The 21,116-nt window shown below is 38.1% G+C and overlaps 1 protein-coding gene across 4 annotated transcripts in view; it reads left to right on the top strand.

The window, feature by feature from the left end:
- The window catches only part of LOC149312319 (actin nucleation-promoting factor WASL-like), a 44,115-nt gene that overhangs the window by 12,945 nt on the left and 10,054 nt on the right, over positions 1-21,116 (top strand). For 2 of the 4 annotated variants that reach the window (XM_089524391.1, XM_089524392.1), the window contains exons 2-8: positions 6,940-7,074; positions 7,902-7,988; positions 9,079-9,175; positions 14,950-14,973; positions 17,219-17,387; positions 20,399-20,441; positions 20,616-20,769. In XM_089524391.1, coding sequence (XP_089380517.1) covers positions 6,940-7,074; positions 7,902-7,988; positions 9,079-9,175; positions 14,950-14,973; positions 17,219-17,387; positions 20,399-20,441; positions 20,616-20,769 — 709 coding nt within the window. Of the gene's footprint in view, positions 1-6,939; positions 7,075-7,901; positions 7,989-9,078; positions 9,176-14,949; positions 14,974-15,583; positions 16,134-17,218; positions 17,388-20,398; positions 20,442-20,615; positions 20,770-21,116 lie in introns of those variants that run through there. The other 2 variants (XM_089524394.1, XM_089524395.1) reach the window with 2 other exon arrangements.

Raw genomic sequence — 21,116 nt, 5'->3', positions numbered from 1 at the left:
GGTTTTTGCGGTTAGAATTGTGAAAGCTGGAAATCCTGTAGTATTGTGGCTTTGAGTGAAATACCACAGTTTTCACTTCCCTTTTCTTGGTCATTGTAGCATGTATAACTTTAAATGAATGTTAAATGCTCCTTTACTATCTCTGAAACATCCGTTAGAGGTGAGTGTTGAAAAAGAAAAGTAAGTTGCCTAGCAGGTTTTGCTTTCACAGTCACCTGTGACTGAGGCACTTTACAGACCGCCCAAAAGGGCGGTCTGCCAGTGCCAGTGTTTGCTGCGCGAAGGAGCTGCCGTGGACAAACCGCATGGCTCCTCCACACAGCAAAAAGAAGCCGCAAAAAGCGGCTTCTTTTTGCGGCACCATTATGATGCCACAAAGTGCCATTGGCGCACATGCTAAGCGTCCGCTAAGTCAAAATGGTAGATGCTAAGCGTCCGCTACGTCAAAATGGCAGCGCCCATGTAGAATGGGCACCACCATTTTGCACATGCTTGGCACGTACTAGGGTTAGGGGTGTCCGGAAAGGACACCCCTTCCTAACCCTAGTACGTACCAAGCACGTACTTTTGGGTGGTGTGGAGCCCACCATAGAAAAGTGCAGTAGAGCGCCCAAGATGTCTGCTGCAGAAATCTTTCCCAGCTGTGCTACCTGAAGTCATGTTTCGGAAGAAACTGAGGATTAAACCATGAACCAGTTACAGCTAGCAGTGATTCATCTATGTTATTTCTTTATGCCCCCCTTGCTACCACAATAATGCCTATTTAGAACTAATGAGTTTGGGGGGACCTCCCTGGAAAATTCTTTTTCAAAAGCAGAATTGCTTAAATATTGGTAGTATTTTTAGATTTGAGAAACCAACATTGTGTGCTGGACTATAACTGGAGATCAGGGTTCATTTCCCTGCTCAGCCATGGAAACCCACTGGGTGACTTTGAGCAAGTCATACACTCTCAGTCCCAGAAATCCCCCTTGTTTCCTTAAGGTCATCATAAGTGGGAAACAACTTGAAGGCACACAACAACAAATTTTTAGTGGTCTTGTTACTATGAAATCCTTTTATTTTGGAACCTTTCCAATTACTGACAGTCCAAAGCCAAGCATAGATCAGTAGTATCCTATTCTCCATCTTATTGTACAAGTATTTGAATCTGTATAAAGGCTACAAACAATTTTAGGGAAAATCAAAATAGATTCAGTATAAGACACCATGAAAGTTTCATAATTTGTTTAATCTGTTGGATTCTTAGTGATGGGAAGGTTTTTACTTAGTAGAGCACAGGTGGACACATGTGGCCATTGTAGCTCCTTCATGTGTTTTGAGCCCTTCAAATCATACATAACATATTCCCCCATGGGCATTTTTAGTGGAAAATGTGGAGTGAATTTGGAAGTAGAGACTTTTAGTTTCAGCTGTGGGGGATCCTAGTGGTCCCCAGAGCATCTGAAGCTGCCCACTCCCAAGGAAATGCACCTAAGAAGATTCTGAATGTTACAACTTGGTCCTATGTAGTTGTGAGATGTAAAATTTTATATAAACAAAAATAATTTAAAAGGGTTATCTTATGTTACCACTTTTCTTTTGTTATTTGTACTGAACTTCATGTTGAAAAGGATAAACAGCAAAGAGCTGAACAAAATTGGGCATTGGTTCCTGGACTCCATGTGGGTATCAAAATCTATGGATGCTCCAATCACATTAAATACAATGGTGTAGTAAAATTATGTCCCTTATATAAAATAGCAAAATTATTTTTTAGCATTTATATCTTTGGGGAATATTTTCTAACCATGGATGATTGAATCCGTGGATGATGGAGGGCCAACTGTGCATTCACACTTTTTAGAACTGATCGTATCTAAGAATTTAGTTTAGATAAAGCTAATAGACAAAGTTGGAGAGTTAGCATATCTTCAAGGTCTTTATAAGTCATATCTCTCCAATATAGTCTACAACAGTGGCCCCCCAACTTGGATCCCTAGATGTTAGTAAAGTTGAATTCTCAGCCATTGTGATCAGCATTCAAAGATTCTAGGAACTGTGGTCCATCAACATCTCTGAGCTCAGGTTTGGGAGCCATTGACTTGCATTAAACTGATTCAGAATTTTAAAATAGGAATATAATATTTCATGGCTTGAATGCTGTTTCAAAACGTGTCCATATAATGTTAGGCCAGTTGCATCACTGAAAAATGTAATGAAGGCCTGGCAGTAATCTGCATTACTTTACATAGTCTGTTATTTAGAATAGTCATTGTTGAGTGATTCACCCATTGTTTCCCAGAATACTTTAGAGGATATACCTTGCTACAGAATTGTGGAATTTGTGTGCAATTTGAACAGAAAACTAAATTAAAAATCCAATTTCGTACTACATTTTTATGAGGAAAATTACAGTGTTAATTGCATATTACTGATACTAAAACAAGTTTGTTTATACACTACTCTTCTTGGATAAGAGTACCATTTTTTTGTTTGTTTGCTGAAACTTGGAAATGGACTGAAATACCAATGATGGAACAATGGATTGTTAAGGTTGCCGAGTTAGCCCAAGTTGCCAAACTAGCATAGATTTTAAAGGACAAACCAATTGATACTTTGTTTTTTTATTTTAATTTAATTTAAATTAAATTTTTTGGGAGGGTTGAGGAGGAATGGAAACCATTTATGGACTTTTTCGGCAATTAGAAATCTAACCATGCAATAATTTGTAGCTACGGCTTCTCATAATTTTAGTACACTTGGCCCTTCTTATACTCTGATTTTTTATACGCAGATTCAAAATGTTCAAATATCAAACCTTGATTTTCTATTTTTTTATAAGGGACACCATTTTGCTATGTCATTATATTTAATGGGAGTTGAACATCCACAAATTTTGTTATACATGGGGGATCTTGGAACCAAACCCCAGTGTTTGGGGTCCACTGGAGTGGATTATTTAGTTGGAACTATAATGACAGAGTCACATATTTCATTTTTCTCTTTGCTTTTTTTCTTTCATTATAATCTGGATTGGGGGGGCAGAGCTAGTTCAAGAGATCAGTATCACTATCTTTTATTAATTAAACTGAAATAATTAAATGTAATAAAATGTTTCAATATTACAGTAAGCTTTCTTTTATTTTTTAGAAGCAAACCACATTTGGTTCTAAAACATCCGTTACCCTATTGTATCCTTCAAATCCTAGCAATACTTAATTAATACATAGTTTTAACTTCCTCAGTCATATTTGCTAGCTAATTTCTAGATTAAATCTACAGTGAATTTTCAAGCATTCCACATCATTTACCTGAAAACAGAATGTTCCATATTGAACTTCTCAGTGTTACATAAGCTATTGTATGCTATAAAAAGCTATGCACGTTACTTAATGAAGCACATCTTGAACAGAAGCCAGCATGCTATGGAGCAGGCATGGGCAACTGTGGTGGTCAGGGGCAATTTTCTGGCCCTGGGAACCTCCAAGGGTCACATGGATTACCAAGAAAATAACAAATGGAAATGCCTGGTATTTTAAAAACACTTTCTGTTTTTAAAAACAGCTTTAAAAACAGCTACTACACATTGCAGAAACAGGTTGTAGCCTAATTAAAAGGTCAGTTACCTTTTCTGAAGTCTTCCAGAGGAGGTAAATCACCCTTTATTTTTGGCTAGAGGAAAAGGCAAGACTGGAGGGGTCAAGGGCCACAAAAACAGCTTTCTAGGACCATGTTCAACACAAATCTGCATTGCACCTACCCCTGCTATAGAGGCTCACTGCTGAGGTACACAAGTGATGCTGCTGTTTTTGCTTCCAGAAGAAGGTGACTACAATGAAAGGAGAAGATTGTGATTGCTAGTCTGTCTATTTCTCAAATGAATGTGTTCCAGAAAGGTCCATGGAGCCAAAAAGCTGTGAGAGGGTTCACTTTGAACAGTTGTCTGTTTTTGATAGCCCACCTTCTCTCGCTGCCAATTTTATCTTCCTTCCATCTTTTCCATCACCTTTCTCAACTTGCCACCAACATCATCTCTGCTTCTGGTATATGCTAGCCAAAGGTGCAGGATCATTGACATTAATTTTAAAAAGATCTGTGTTTACAATGGGCTATGCCAAAGAACCTCAGAGTGTGATTTGTTCAGTATTCAGTACTGGGTAAGCATCCAAGGGTTATGGGAGTGGGAGGTATGTTGCACAGCTTAACCCTCCTCTATTCTACAGTTTCCCTCTATCCCTACCTTTCAGTTACTATCCAAAAGGTAAGGGGGCCCTTCTAAACAGCAGGGGAGGGGATGCAATACAAGGCAGGATTTGGGCAGAAGTGCCGGTAGAGCGTCACAGAAAAAGGAACAAAAAATAGGATATAAATATTTCAGTACATAAATAATAATGAAAAATTGCTTATTTTTAAATCCACCCCCACCTTCAATATTTATTTTTCCATGTCCTTAGAATTTCCATGATTTTTAATCTCTACCTTCATCCCCTTCCTCTAGACCTTAAGCTAGAGATGGGAAGCTAATTATACAAGGGCTGGGATACACTTTTTTTGCCCCTGCCCTACACACACACTCTTCTTTAGCAAATAACTTATTACCAGAGACAAAAATAACATGGGAACAATAAGAGTAGTTTCCTGTAGCACAAAAAGGAAGATCAGTTCAACATGTTTCAGAAAAAACAACAACTTTGTATCCAAATTAAGAAATGTGCACATGTGAAATGAAACATCCAGGTCAGAAGCCTTGCATATGTAAACAAAAACATTTTGAACTTTATAGAGACTGATTGAAACTTCTTTCAAAATGCACCCAAGCATTTATTTATTTATTTATTTATTTATTTATTTATTTATTTATTTTCTTTTGTGCCCACATTTATTATTATTTCTGTTTTGATGACTAAACTTAAAGATCTGTACTTCTTTAATACATTGCGGGGTAGTTGGTGAGGCGGGCTGGTCTTCTGAACCCTTGTCTCTCTATTTTGTTGTTCATACATGCTCAGGGCTTCTGAAGACAGCTGCTGTTAACCTTTTCTGCTTTAGATAGTCTCACACAGATGCAATGGGATCAACTAGAGAAGAGTTCTGTTCTTTCCCAGGTTGTTTTATTGCATTGTATACTACAGATACTGTGTTTGCAATCTGATGTTAGAAGTTTTGTTTCTCCAGCTCTCCCTCACCATCACCTAATGCTGATGCTAAGTCAAGGTAGACAAGAGGACAAGGAGAGGGTGTCAAAAGACTTTGTGAAAAGGAGTTTATTTGTCAAGGGCCTTGTTAACAGAGATATGCCTTGAAAACTGGAACATTCAATGTATGTTGTTTTTTTAAACGGAGTCTTAAATTAATATTGGCACCTCTAGTCCTTGAAATGGAAAGTCTGGTCAGGATGAATTACAGGTTCTGCCACAAGTATCCATGCTTCCATGAACCTTGAAATCATAAAGTACAAATGGCATATGCTGGCTAGTCTTGCAGAACCAGAATTGCAATGAAGTCTATAAATTACTGTGTAGAGTTAATGTTTGATTTTCTAGAACAGAGTCAAACCTAATAAACTGGAAAAACAAAAATCTGGGTATCCAGTCCCTGCTGGGTTAAAGATTTTAAAGAATATGACCCTGTTTTCTCCACCTATCTATGCTGGTAGATGTGTCCAAACCAGTGCTACCACCTCCCCTTGACTTGTCAGTTCCAGGTCATAACTGGCAACCAGGTCAGAGGCTATAGCTACCAAGAAAGGTTGAGCCCTGGCATTTCCTGGGTCAGAGTGCTGGGATGAGAGGTGAAGGTTTTTGGTTTTTTTAAGGAAAATGAATGAACCATTAGAATATTAGCAATGTTATTGTGGATCTCAGATATGTCTCCCTCAAAACTGGTGCTTCACTTTGTGGGAACTGAGAAATGCATTCCAGAATCACAATTCACTTGACTTATAAAGCTGAGAGAGAGAAATGGCCTCATAAGCACTTAAAGACATTTCTTTATTATCTTTGTTGATATCATCTTAATTGCTACTTACTTAAGTTAGATATTACTACCGTCAATTTTTTACCTCCTTCAAGCTTGCAATGCTTGCAGGTCAGTTACCAGTTAAAATATGTTACTGAAGTGGAGTCTTAGCCATTGAGTAACACAAATTTGCAAGTAACACAATGCTTTCTTTACCTTGGGAGCTATGGAATAGCTAGGCAGGTTACCTTCTAAACGAAAACAAAAAAATTCTTTTGCTGAATATTGTTGATTCATGTTAGACTGTTGACTGCATTAAATCTTGGCTATGCTAAAACTCTATGAAATACTGCTCCCCAATTAGAGCAACCCAGGCAAGTGCTTGTTCAATTTTGGGAGCACTATAGTTCTCCATGGCTGCATCCGCACTGCAGAAATAATCTGGTTTGTTACGACTTTAATTGGGTTGGCTCATTGCTATAGAATTCTGGGAATTGTAGCTGTGGCACCAGAGCTCTCTGACAGACAAGTCTAAATGTCTCACAAAACTACAATTCCCAAAATTCCATAGCTTTGAGTCATGGCAGTTAAACTGGTGTCCAACCAGATTATTTCTGCAGATGCCACCTGTAATAACAATTTTAGCCAGTTCAATACAGCAGCCTTAATTTCTGTAAGTAACATTTGATTAGAATTCTGTTGCTTTTAACAAACAGACAAAATGAAGCCTTTTATAACTAACGAAGGTGACTAGTTTTTCTTAACATCCTGAAATTGCATGCAGGTACAAAAATAAGAAGGATGCAAACCATCAGTTTTAATAACAATAAATAATAAAACTTAGAAGTCATTATCTTGCTTCCTTCTATTCACCAGAGTCACCAAAATGTGCAATAGCTTTATAAAATTAAAAAATAATTTTAATAACATTAAATATGTTAATATTAGAGAGTAAGTGAAATGTAACTTGCTAATAGTAAATCTATTCCCTCTTTTTAGACAATGTGTTCCGCAGTTATTCAGATTTATGCAGCAGATCGCAATGCCATGTGGTCAAAGAAATGCTGTGGTGTAGCTTGCCTTGTGAAAGACAATCCACAGAGGTCTTATTTTATCAGAATATATGATATCAAGGTGAGAATCTCTTTTTGTCTTCTCTAATACACATTTGTGTTGATTATGTCATAGTCTATTGAAAGGTTCTCAGTAGCATGCTTGAGTGGTATGTATTTACAATCAATTTTTGAGTTTATCAAAGAATAGCTCAACTCTGTAGAACCATGTTTTACTTTACTTGTGATGCATGGTTCCAAAGATGTGTATATGGGAATGACCTATGTGGAAAACAGCTCTTTCATTCTCAAAACTTCCTGCAGAAGTTCTTATTGCTGAGTAGAAAAGCTAGTATGTTTGCTCATCATTTTGACAATAGGAACTGTTGAAGGAAATATTCCATTATATGTCTAGATCTTTTTTACATGCACATGTCCTGTCCATGTCACCTTAAAACAATTTCTCAGCTCTTAATAGTTGGTGATACAAAACAAAGACAATTACCCAGGTATAGCACACTTCTGTACTGAATCTCTAATACAGAAGTCATTGTACAGTGCAGAGTAATGAGAAACAATAGAGGTGGGGTTCTATTTTCAAAATAGCATGATTCGCTTCACATTCAAATGAGATAGCATTTTTCTCTTAAGTTCTGAATTTTCATGCCTCTTATTTTAATCGAGCTTGGGTTTCAGTCCTACATCCACAAAATGATTCATTACTTCCATAACCTTTTTGACATTATTTGTAAAAGAAATAAATTGCTGGGTATCATCAGCATACTGATGACATCCAGTTCCCAAACTCCAAATAGCCTGTCCCTGCAGCTTCATGTACTGTAGATATTGAAAAAGATAGGGGACAGTATTTTTATTCTTTATTGTTCATCTATTTTGTTTTTCTTTCAGGATGGAAAACAATTATGGGAACAAGAATTGTATAATAACTTTGTATATAATAGTCCTAGAGCTTATTTTCACACCTTTGCTGGAGATGTGAGTATTACACTGTGTTTTTTGAAAACTTAAATTGTGTGCTTTATCTTGAAGTGGCCCCTCAAGTACTAAGTGGCATTTTTCAGCTGACTTATTCACTTTTGGATACTTTAGTATAAAACCCAAATAAAAGTCGGCCCTCAGTATCCACCGGGGGGGGGGGTATCAATTCCAGATCCCCACCCCACGGATACCTAAATCTGCAGATGCTGAAGTTTCATTGTCCCCAGTGGTGGTGCGGCCACATGGCCGCTCTACCATTGGGGACAATGGAACTTCACTGGGCCTCATGCATGTATGCATTAATCCTTCCTCCCTCCCTCTCGGCTCTCACCTGCACCTACCTTCTTTCCTCCTCTTCCTCCTGCCTCTTTCTCTTTCTCTCACCTTCTCTTCCACCAGCCCTTGTCCTTCCTTCCTCCCTGCCTCCCTCCCTCCTGGCTCTTGAACTCTGGTGGCAGGAGGACAGCTGGCAGCAGAGGGTCGCTGCCGCTCCTTCCTCCCTCCTTGTTTTCTCCCACCACCACATCCTCCCCTTCCTTTCTATTCCTCCAATTCTTCTTCCTCTTCTTCCTTTCTTTTTTCCACCTCTTCTTCCTCCTCTTCATCTAGCCCTCATCCTTCCTCCCTACCTTCTGACTCTCACTGGTGGCAGTGGGTAAGGTAGGCGGCTGGCGGTAGAGAGGCACCATCGCCACCTCTTCCTCCTCCTCTTCTTCCGCCCACCTTCTCCTCCTCCTCCTCCTCCTCCTCCTCTGCTGCTCCTCCCCCCCACACACACCCACAGGCTTGCTGTCCGCAGATAGCAAGGGCGGACTGTTCAAAGTATATAGTTTTAAATTATATCCTGATTTTTTAAAAGGAAAATCCATTTAACAGACCTGTCCTGAGGCCTTATAATTTAGTGGTTACCGTTGAAGGAAATAATCATATGCAGTTCATATTGAAGTTTGCAACAGATATGCTAAAACATGCCGGCCTCTTGATTTCAGTGGGACTTAAGTAAAGCTAAATTAAGTCTGCTGGAAATGTGCACCTCTTTATTCAATTTCTTACAAGAGTTACTCACAGGAAAATGATTATTTTTCAGGCATGTCAGGTGGGTCTTAATTTTGCTAATGAAGAAGAAGCTAAAAAATTCCAAAAGACCATAACAGACTTACTTGGACGACGGCAACGAAAATCAGGTAGATAAAAGTTTTCTCTCTTTTTTCCTTTGTGTAAAATTTATAACAGAAGTTGGGGAATCTGTGAGCCTATACACCTTTCTTGAGGGGTCTGTAGTCTTGCTCACAGTGCAACATTTAGGTTTGGGGAAAGCCTTCTGTTGGAATTTTTGAAGGTTTTCTTCAAACCTAGTTATAGGTTCACAGAATTAATTTGGATCGATGAAAAAAAATTACAATAAATGGAAGGGTTTGTTCCCAGACACTAAACTCTTTTCCAGTGTTTCTTCCCATGCATCAATAAATCGCCCACTGTCACACAGGTAAGCATTTTTAAGCCTAATAGCACACTAGATAATTGATTTTGGAGGTGGGATATAGTTGGGAGGGAAGATCCACAGGTTTCAGGTCCCCCCCCCCCCCATCATCTCTCTATGTTGAAAGTAGGGCAGATATTTCAGTTGTGCTATTATAAAACTTTTTTGAGCATTGCAGCAGGAAATCAGGGAGCCCTCCAAGATCTCCAGGGTGAGCTAGTGAAGCCCCCTTGTCTTCCACAACTTTCTGTCCCTGGCCTAGTGGATGTTATCTAGCAGAAGGAAGTCCCAGCTTTCTCCATGTATGCACATACAGCAAGAAACAGTATGTGAATTCTCAGGATTTAAGTGTACACCAGTTCAGAATACATGGGATGTATTGTACCCCAACACACATATTACAGTATAGTCATGAGGACACTGAGATACTGTAGTGGTTTAAGCATTGGCTATGACTCTGGGGACCAGTGTGACCTTGTGCAAGACATATTATTTCAGCCTTAAATAAAGACAAAAACAACCCCCTCCTCCGAACAAATTTTGCCTAGAAACCCCATGATACGGTTGATTTAGGATTTCCATAAGTCAAAAGTGACTTGAAAACACACAACAACAACAATAGAAACAAAATGGGAACACTATAGTTCACAATTACTTGCCTAGTGACTTTGTCCAGCTTGTTCTATTCTGTTGCATTATAGATTCTGGACTGTTAGAAAATGACTTTCTCATTCTCATGCATGTGCATACCTATGCACACACATACACACACACGCAGAGAGAGAGAGAGAGAGAGAGATATGTTCTTGTTGTTACTTATGTATATCCCACATTTTCCCAGTTTGAGAGAAAGACAAGTTATACCAATTAAAACAAATGCAGCTGAAAATTACAACATACAAAAATTAAGAATGTGATTAAACAATCAAAAATTAAAACCTGTTAAAACATAAACCATTCAAAGGAATACAGCAAGTAGAAAATCCAGCACGTTATTCCAGGCCCTTCCTTTTCCCTTGAGCAGTCAATCTTCCAAAACAAAAAAGTCATTATATGCCTAAGGAAAAAGTACAAAGAGGGGCCAGTTTTAACTGCTCTAGGAAGGGAGTTCTAGAGCCTGGCAGCAGCCACCAAGTACACTCTTTGCTATGTTCCTACCATATGTATGAGAGTGGTGGGGACAGAGTGAAATGCCTCCCTAGAAGATCTCAAAACATTGGTTGGTATGGGAGAATATTCACCTTCAAATAACCTGGCTTTGAGCTAGGAAGGATACCTAGGATTCTCCACAACCATGGACAGTTTTAAGCAGGCTAGGTGATTTGATACGTGTACAGAAGTCTTTTAATGTTAACCCTTTGTCTACAGCGAAATGTAGTGTCTTTGGTTCACTTGTTTTTCAGCTGCAAACAATTGGATCAAATCAAATAACCGAGAAGATATTTATACAAAGATTCATCCATTCTCTTAAACCTTTTGGCTTACATACAGAGGATTATTATGATGTTTATTATTGCATGTTAGGTGCTATATTGATTTTTATTATTGTTATCAGCAGTCCTAGTCTTGCCTGTGTTCAATTTTTTTCCTTGAGAAAAATATTTTTTGTTAGCCACTAGATGGAGTGCCAAATCCACTGATCCACCACTGAGAATAATTCTTATTACAGAATGAATGGCTCTTCTGACACTTGTGTTCCCATAAATAGGAATTTCATTTGCATTATGTTATGCAATATTGCTATTAATATAATGGTCAAGGCCTGCTAGCAAATAGACAATTCTAGGGCCCTCAATGTTAAATCTGATAACTGGAGCATCAAGGCTCTTGTTTTCTGAGATAAACTAAGAAGAGATAGACCTTTGCTCTGGGCTTTGCAGCAGATTGCAGGTAGGAGACTCGCATGATGTAATGTTCTTCCATATAGAATGTATATGAAATTCCCAAATTATTTAATTTGACCACATTCGCTCTAAGCCAAAAGGCAAAGAAAAGAAAACCAGTGTAAAAATGCAAACAAAAATCAATCAGTGATACCTTTAATGGCCAACCCAAATGCACAATATAGCTTTCGAAGTTCCGTGGGCTTCTTCATCAGGGAAGATGTTACAAACCAAACAGGAGAAGAAGAAGAAAGAATTGGAGCTATCAGTCCTTAGTAAAGATGATATGATGGGAACAATATCTTTTGCAGGCAGGCTCCTCCTCCTTCTGGCCATGTGGCAAAAGGGAGATTTTTTTAAACTCCTGGAAATTTAAAGTCCATTTGCATCTCAACAGAGACCTCTATTTTGCAGTCCTAAATGCCTGTACTGCAGCCATTCACTCGAAACCACAAGGTTGCGAGTTCAAGACCAGCAAAAGGGCCCAAGCTCGACTCAGGCTTGCATCCTTCCGAGGTCGCTAAAATGAGTACCCAGACTGTTGGGGGCAAATTAGCTTACTTGCTAATTAGCTTACTTGCTGTTCACCGCTATGATCTTTGGAATAGCGGTATATAAATAAAAAAACAAAAAAACAAAAACAAACAAACAGTCCAATATGTCTCCATTCCAGTGAAGTCACAGCCCTCTTTGTAGGCAGAGAGCAATTGATTCCTCAAGAAGTCTCCATGTTTTTGCATCAGCAACATTTTAATGATGTAGAGATAAAACATGCAAAATCAGTCCATTTAAGAAGGAAAAACATTGATTTACCTTCGTTGAAGTCCCAGTCCACAGGCCACTCTTCATGGTTCCCCTGTTGCAGCTACAATACGGTATTTCACAATACAGAAAACATTCAGGGGTAGCTGTGTTGGCCATTTAACAAATACAAACAAAAATCCATCAGTGATACCTTTATTGGTCAACTGAAAAAATATTTAATTATGTCCCTGCAAGCTCTCTGTGGGACACAGCTGTCTAATTAAAATGCTAATAAAGTGTCTCTGCATCTTTTTGTAGACACTATGTAATATTTAATTTTAAAAATAATGGCTGACATACTGTTAGTTGCAATGTTATACATTAGACTTGCAACTATGTAACTGCTTTCCTGTTCACCTTTACAACTCTGGTACCTTTGCCACAAACTTAAATATCCCTGAAACCCACTTGAAAAGCCAGTTAGCTGTATCGAATGACAAGAGTTCTGAAGCGCTGACAGGCAGGACACACCATAGGATGACATGCTGGGGAGCAGTGTGATACAGGATGGCGTGACCAGCCCCCCACCCACCCACCCACCCACCCACACACACCAGCAAGCAAAGGTGCAAAGAACAGAAGCAGAGACCCCTGTCACAACTCTTAGTTACATTGTTGCTTGCTTGCAAGAGGGGACTGGTCATGCCATTTTGTATCCCCCTGCTCCCCAGCATCACAAAGCTCCATCTCACAGGACACCTGACAGGCTTTTAAGGGGTGTTTCAGGGGTAGGATCAGGAGATGGAACATAGCTGTGATATTGTAGGTATGGGTCCAATGATGATCTTGGCCCACAGCTGAAAGGTAGCAACGTTTTTAAAAAAATAATAATATTATTTTGGCCTTTATATGGCCCAGGCAAACTGAAATAGCTAGCAAATTCTCAGATATGATGCCACCCAAGGTTTCTAGAGCGTGATTGCCCATTTTCACACTGAGTCTTTTTGGGATGGTTGGCTGCAGCCTGTCTGTTTCTAAGAGAAGATGAGAATAGCCACTGGATCCAATTATTTGACAAACCCTACTGTAAATGAAAGAGGCATTCAGTAAGGATGCATATACTTTCTTGCACTTTAATAGGGCAAGTAGTTGACTTCAGGAGAAAATCAAGCTTTAAATTAAAGGTAAAAACCCACCTTAAATGTATTCAGGTTAGAATTTCAAGTTGAATGCCTGTTTTAATTAAAAAGACAAAATGCACCTTTTTAGTGCTCCATGTGTGCATTGTGTGTGTTTTGGAGAAACAAATAAAATATAATTATGTGCTAATTATTAAACATGGCATCATGCATTTATGGATGACTTTGCTACACTGTAACTATATACTCTAATATTACATGTGGAAATAACACCTACCGACTGTTAACACACTTTGTTACATTAATATAGTAGTTCCTACATCGAAACAATTTGAGCTTGGCTTCAACCTGCGTAGTTGTTTAAAAAAACAAATCTCAAACAGTTCTATTAATTCAAGACACCACTCTTTCCTGTGTTTTTCACTTGGAGAAAATTATTGAACTTTAATGATTCCTAGGAATAGCATTTTTTTCCCCTTGCTACATCATCATTTCCGCACTTTAAGGTCCTCAGGGAAGAATCTACTTCAGCCAAAAAAAATCTAGACTAACCTCAGTTACCCAGAGGGCCTTCACCACTGCTGCTCCGAAGCTATGGAATGACCTGCTAAAGGAGATCTGCCACATTTCTACTCTTACAGCCTTTAAGAAGGCTCTTAAGATGGATCTCTTTTGGCAGGCCTTCCCTACCTAGTTCCTCTCCCCGTTTACTGTGACTTACGTCACTCTGTCCACCAATTTTTCTCTTAAATTTAATGAGAAGAATTAAATTTAAATTAATTCTTGCTTCAAGAAGAAGAACCCTTTCTCCGTACCTACTGTCATCATCAGACCTGGGAGGGAGTGAAAAAGACAGGTCCAGTTCCATCAGGTCTAGATGTGAATTCTGTGACTTACGTCACTCTTTTTCACCTTATTTTATTGTATTTTATTTTATTGTATTCTCTGTATTTTTATTGCTGTAACCCACCCGGATTCCTTGTGATTGGGCGGGATGATTATTATTATTATTATTATTATTATTATTATTATTATTTAGAATTACATAGGAACAGTTTAATTTTTACCCTTTTTACCCTCTTGAAGTAGATCAGAAATAGAACTGGGAGGGGGAAAGGATAAGCAAAGTATCATGGGTCATTGAGATTTTGAGAGAAGGTTGAAGAAATCATATGTCCAGTAAAATGTTCCAGTAGGAGACCTGGTGGCGCAGTGGTTAAATGCCTGTACTGCAGCCACTCACTCAAAACCATAAGGTTGCAACTTCAATACTAGCAAATGCTCAAGCTTGACTCAGGCTTGCATCCTTCCAAGGTCTCTAAAATGAGTACCCAAATTATTGGGAGCAATTAGCTTACAGTTGTAAACCGCTTAGACACTGCTAGTTCGGTATGAAGTGGTATATAAATGAAGCTGTTTGTTTGTTCTCTGGAATTTCACGTTGAATTATGATTTATGTTAAGAGCCAGGCTGTGTAATTCAGTCTAATATAGCAGGCAAGCTAATAAAGGAGTTTTAAAACAGTTACTAAAATGAATGAAAGTTTGGTTAGGGTTTTTTTTTTCTTTAACAGTATAGCTTTTATATCAGGATTTGAAAAATTAACTGGACAGATGTAATTTCCATGTACCAAGTCTGTGACGACCAAGAAAAAATATTTTAAATGCATGCATGAATGGAATGATAGTGTTTTGTGTGTTTTTCCTTAACAGAGAAAAGGAGAGACCTACCAAATGGTAAGATTTTTGCTTGCCATAACTATAAACATTTCATCTGTTCCTCTTAAGCATCTTTCACTTACTTCTAGCTCATCACCTGTTAACTCATAACTTGCAGACATGGTATACGTATATGTTTAAATATGTTCAATTGCAGGTTTCCTCAAAATGGCTTTACTACTGTAATACAAATTGAATAATGGAAAGCTGCAAAGGCAGTGGCATGAAGGAGGAAGAATAAAGTATCAACGAACATTATTGCTTATGGTATTAACAAACAATTCTTCCTAGCTCATACTGCTTATGTACAAGTAGCTTAGGAAGTCAGCTTTAAACCATTTGACATACTGGTACTAGATTGTTATCTATAGAATTCACACAGATGCTTCAGCTGCTAAAGCATGAAGCATAATCAAATGTCCATTCTTACAGGGGGTAAAAAAAGCTTTCTACCATTATATCTGTATGCATTTCAGCAGTTGCATTCTTTCCACAGAGGCACAGTATATCTCTCCAGATCCTTTAAAAGAAAACCACCCTTTTTGTTGAAAGGCTTGGTTAACTTTGTATAGTAAAAATTCTAGGATTAAACAGATTGGCATTAATGGTTATGTAAAATGCATTAGCCTGTAATTTCCTGGGATTTGTGTTTTTATTATTGTTGGTAATGGAAAAGACTTTTAAGTATGAAGCAGTTAGCTGTGGTTTTACTGACCCCTCTCTGATAATGTTTGGGATGAAAATGGGGATTTATCAGAATTAGTTTTTAAAAGGCTTGCCAGAAAGCATGTGACCCACTTTCATTTTAATGCATAAGCTAGAATCTGATTTAGTCTTTTGCAAACTGCCCTTCCAACAGGCAGCAGTTTTGGAACATACTGGTTTTTCACAGAACGCTGCCATGTTTTGTACTACATTTTCAGGAAACACTTCTGAAGATATGACAGATCTTAATATTAGTGGCTGCTTAGGACCACTATATTGTCAGGTTCTTCCTAATGATGAACTTTATAGACCACTTTCATCCTCACTAATTGAGTTATCTACAGCTGATGGGGAAGGTGCTTGTCTTATGATGGGGAAAATTTTGTTGGATATAAATATGGCAGTGTTAGAAGAAGATGGAGGTTCTTTAGATACTTGTGTTCCTCGTGGACAACCTCAGTCTACTGAGAGTGGTAAGAAAGGTTATTTGCTCAAGTGAATGTTGTTTGTGTATATAGGTTACTGGTAAGTGTCATTTTTCGATAACCTTATCTCATGGGGCAATCTTATTTGTACTTACCTAGGAGTAAGTCCATTAAATAATTCTTACTCTGAGCAAACATATTTAGGGTTGTGCTGTAGTAAAATTACACATACATAACTTATACAGTACAGTAGTTCCAGTATAATCTTTAGAAAGCTAAATCTGAACCAGTACAGTCATTAACTATAGAAATGTTCTAGCAGGTTGATTATGTTTAGATTAACCATCTTGTACTACAGTGTCTTGAGGTAGATGTGTATGTGTACATGGGTATATAATTATTTGGTTGACTATAGGCACTAAACAATGTTTGCATTTGATGCACTTATCAAAGGGCATTTCTCAGATCTTTGGTCCTAGAGGTCTTCTTCAGACAGTTTTAAGGCTTGGTTTTCTGTAGCACCCAGGAATTTTGTCATAGGGTTTTCATGTTTGATTTCACTGAAATAATTGTATAGACAGACAATGTATAACATTAATTGAAAATAATATCTGTCACTGTTTTCCAAGACGTTAATGGTATATTGTTCCTGAATTTCTTTTATTTTTTACAAGCACACCAGCTCTGTTAAGTTATCACAATATATAGTACATCTATAATACCAATGTTCTTCTTGACATAGTGTACCATGCAGCTCCCCTCTCTCATTATTCCTAATTGATAGGCCTTTAAACAGCAGCCTGTGAAATGAAAAGGGTGGGATAAGCATTCACTGTTGTATTTTTAACTATAAAACAACCTTATACTTTGTATACCTCAGTGTAACATAAGCATGAAGTACAGTCACTTACTTCATAATGTTTGCAAAGAAAAGTGTTAATTTGTTTTTTGTTTTTTGTTTTTTTACTTCTCTGTTTGTAGAAAAAGATAGTGCATAGCCAAATGTTATGAGTATAATTTGTTTCTAAACCTCTCTCTCTTAGATTTATAATACTTGGACTATGTCCAAAGGATGTAAGAAAGGAGGACAGATTATTGCAAATCAAGTATACATTCCATTTGTACTGTTATAGGTCCAAGTCTACCAATGGCAACTGTTGACATTAAAAATCCAGAAATCACCACTAATAGATTTTATAGTTCACAAGTCAACAATATCTCCTATACCAAAGAGAAGAAAAAAGGAAAAGCAAAAAAGAAAAGATTGACAAAAGCAGATATTGGAACTCCAAGCAATTTCCAGTAAGAGTGCCTGTTTTTCTTTTTCTTTTTTCATATTTAAATTTTTAGTAGATATGCTGAAATGCAGTTACATGCATTTCAGTAAAAAAAAAACCACACACACACAATGAAATGTTATTTTGTGTGAACTACAAGAATTTCCTGCATTGGTGTCTGTTTTATAATAATCATGTATATAGCAGATGAATGGTGTCCACATCTTCCCAAATTTTTTTTCCAAAGTAGTTTGCCTTTTTGTTGGATTTGGTCAGTTTCTTTGAAGATATATGACTGTTATGTTTTGTGACTCACATGGTTTAAACATTGAAAGGGTTGATACAATAAACTTTAAATTGCATAAGAAACTACAGAAGCAAAGTACATAGACAAGAGCCGCTCTGATAGCCTTTTGGCTGAAGAGCAGGGTATAAATACTATAAATAAATAAATAATCAATAAAAAAATCAGTTAAACCATATTATAGTGACGCAGTGGTCCTGAATGAGCCTCCTATAATATACTGTATAATCTTGCAGCAGGCAGGGCAGGGATTTTAGAAAACAGTTAAATATCAGTTCTGTTAAAAGCACATAGTCTAACAACAGTTTAGTCTCAAAACAGTCTAGAATGCATTTTAAAATACATTTAAAGCATAATTAAAACAGACAGAATAAAAACAGAACATACAACTCTGAATACTATTCTGCCATATGATTAAACTGAGCCAAAGGCCTGCCAAAACAACAAACAAGCATGCAAGCAAAAAGAGAGCAGGGAGGGGGCTTACTGGACTTTCCTTCCATTTCCATAGAAGGAAATTCCATAATGTGGGAACAATAACTGACAAGGTTTTATCCCATGTCCTTACCAACCATGTTTGTGAAAATAATGGGATTGAGAGAAAGCTCACCCCAATAGATCTTAGAACTTGGGCCAGCTCACACAAGGAGATGCAGTCTTTTAGATAGTCTGGACCCAAGACATGTAGGGCTTTAAAAGTCATAAGCAGCACTTAGAATTTTGCCTGAAAATAGGCTGATACCAGTGAAGTTGTTCCAACAGGGGAATTGCAATCAATCCCATTCAGGAACCTGACCACAGCATTTTTTACCTGGTGGAATTTCTGAAGAGTTTCCAAAGGCAGCCCCACATAGAGTGCATTACAGCAATTTAAATGGGGTGTACTCCAGGCCTGTAGCCAGATCAGTCTTCTCAAGGAATGGGTGTAGCTGCTGCAGTGGTTTTAACTGTGCAAATAGACTCCTGACAAACACAAAAACCTATGTATCTAGGCTCAGAGCTGAGACCAGGAGTACACCTAAGATGTGAATCTGAGATTTCAGAAGGAGCATAACCCCACCCAGCACTGGTTGAATCCCTGTTCCCTAACCTGCCATTTGACCCTGGATTAAATTTCATTTATTCATCTTCATTCAATCCATTGCTGACAGAAGATACTGGTTCAGGACAACAGTAGGTTCCTTGGAATATAGAAAGCTGCTGAGAGGTCCAGCAGAACCAAGAAGGACACACATTTTCTGTCTAGTTCCCTTGCACAGGGAAACAAAAGCTGTTTCTGCTCCATATAAAAGCCTGGAGCCAAATTGAAGTGAATATAGATAATCCATTTCATGCAGGGATCCCTAAAGCTGAGAAGCCACCATGTATTCTAGAATCTTGCCCAAGAAAGGGTTACTGTAGAATGGCTGATAATTGTCTAGTACAGAGGAAATTCAGGGGAGGTGTTTGTTTTTGCTTTACTTCCAGTAATGGCATAGCCTCTTTTAGGCAGGATACAGACTTGCCTTACTGCATTGAGCCATTCACCACTCCACATAACTACTTAGCCAGTCCTCTTCCAACTGCTTTTAAGAGCCGGGAAGGTCACAGATCCAGGCTCTCACCTCTCTAAGGATCCCGTCCACATCCTCAAATTGAACAGTAGCATAGGACAAGCAGGAGCTGAGAGGATGTTTCTCCTGGTATGAACCGGCCCGGACTCTAGGATCCTCTGGGGAAGCCCTTCTCTCTGTCCCAACATCATCACAAACATGGTTGGTGGGGACATGAGAGAGGGCCTTCTCAGTGGCTGCCCTTAGACTCTGGAACTCCCTGCCCAGAGTGATCAGAACGCCTCCCTCCTTGATGGCCTTCCGCCGGCAGGTGAAGACCTACCTGTTCACACGGGCATTTAGAGAATTACTATAAGGACAGGCTGGGATGTTCAATGTTGGACCAGTTTAAAAATTCTTTTCAATATACTTTTTATTTTATTGTATTTTTTTTTAATACTGTGAAGCCGCTCTGAGTCCCAGTCCTGGGAAAAGAGCAGGATACACACACATATTATTTTTAGCCACAAAGTATTATGCACATTCTCAATGGTGGACTGGTGAGTGGTCTGCATGTTGGTCTTGTGGGACAGAGTGTAAAAGGTGCCTGATTAATTGTGATAGTTCTGCTGGGCAACACTGTGCTGATGTGGTTTCAGAGAAGAATGAGTTCACTACTATCACTGCCACACTGTCACAAGATAGGCTTTCCAATGAGCTTGAGTCTGTGTTCAGTTAGAATTACTCTTGAGTCTTCCATCATCATTGCTATAATCTCCATCCCACTCTGAGAAAAAACATGAATCATTAATAGTCAAAGTTTTGTCTGGTACACAGTAAAGTGTGGTTGGGTCAGAATACCAGCTCCTCATTTCACAGTCTATCTTCATAATTGTCAGTCTGCTAAAAACAGGGGGGAAATAGGTTTAATCAGTATAGCTTGGACTTCTCAGGTTTTCAGGAAGGGTGTTTTGAAGGGTGTTAAAAAGCACTGAACTCAATAGGAGAGTAAAGACAATAGGCTATTGTCAGATATCTTGATGGTATGTGCAGAATCCATGGAATCAGGTTAGCATAAAACCCATCTCTGTCTTATCCTACCTTTTCCCATAGATTCTCTTGAGTAATCACTTGAGTAATTCTAACTCAATTACCATCTTAATCCCTGCTTTAATCCCATATTGTTTGTTTTTCCTTCAGACACATTGGACATGTTGGCTGGGACCCAAACACAGGTTTTGATGTAAGTAAGCATGGTGGTTGATAATTGTTCTAAAGATTTGATCATTTTAGCACATGTAGGTTTAATTCTCTGTCTTTTTAACAATGTTAAAAGAGGATTCTAATACAGGAATCTTTGTTATTGTTTGTTTTTTTAAAAAATAGCTGCAAATAACTTTAATAATGTTTCCTGTAGGTTAACAATTTGGATCCAGAGCTGAAAAATCTATTTGATATGTGTGGAATTTCAGAGGCTCAGCTTAAAGACAAAGAAACATCCAAGGTTATATATGATTTTATTGAAAAAACAGGAGGAGTGGAAGCTGTTAAAAATGAGTTACGTAGACAAGGTGAGTCATCCTTTATTCCACAGCCCAGTAATCATGTTTTGAGTATTTTTTTTTTAATTTTAGAAAATATAAAATTATTAATGGCAGTTGAGAAACATTTATCTCAAATCTGTAGGTATTTCTTAAATATATAATTACTACAACTGTCTTAGGTACCCTTACTTGGAAATACATCCCACTAAATTTGAAATGGAATACAACATAAAGCAGCAAACTATAGTCAATGATATCTGCTGTTGAGCAGTTTACATATATTTCAGTTTGTTTCTCCAGCAGTGGAAAATACTGAGCCAGTTCTAAGAAACTGTCTTAAGCTCTGTAAGAGTATTTTCCCCAAGGGCATTATT

The sequence above is a fragment of the Sceloporus occidentalis genome, unplaced genomic scaffold (assembly GCF_023333645.1).
Source record: "Sceloporus occidentalis isolate IW3139 unplaced genomic scaffold, rSceOcc1.0.p SCAF_5, whole genome shotgun sequence".
Taxonomy (NCBI): Eukaryota; Metazoa; Chordata; class Lepidosauria; order Squamata; family Phrynosomatidae; genus Sceloporus; species Sceloporus occidentalis.
Note: the sequence above shows the minus strand (reverse complement) of the source record. Positions and strands in the feature narration are given on the sequence as shown.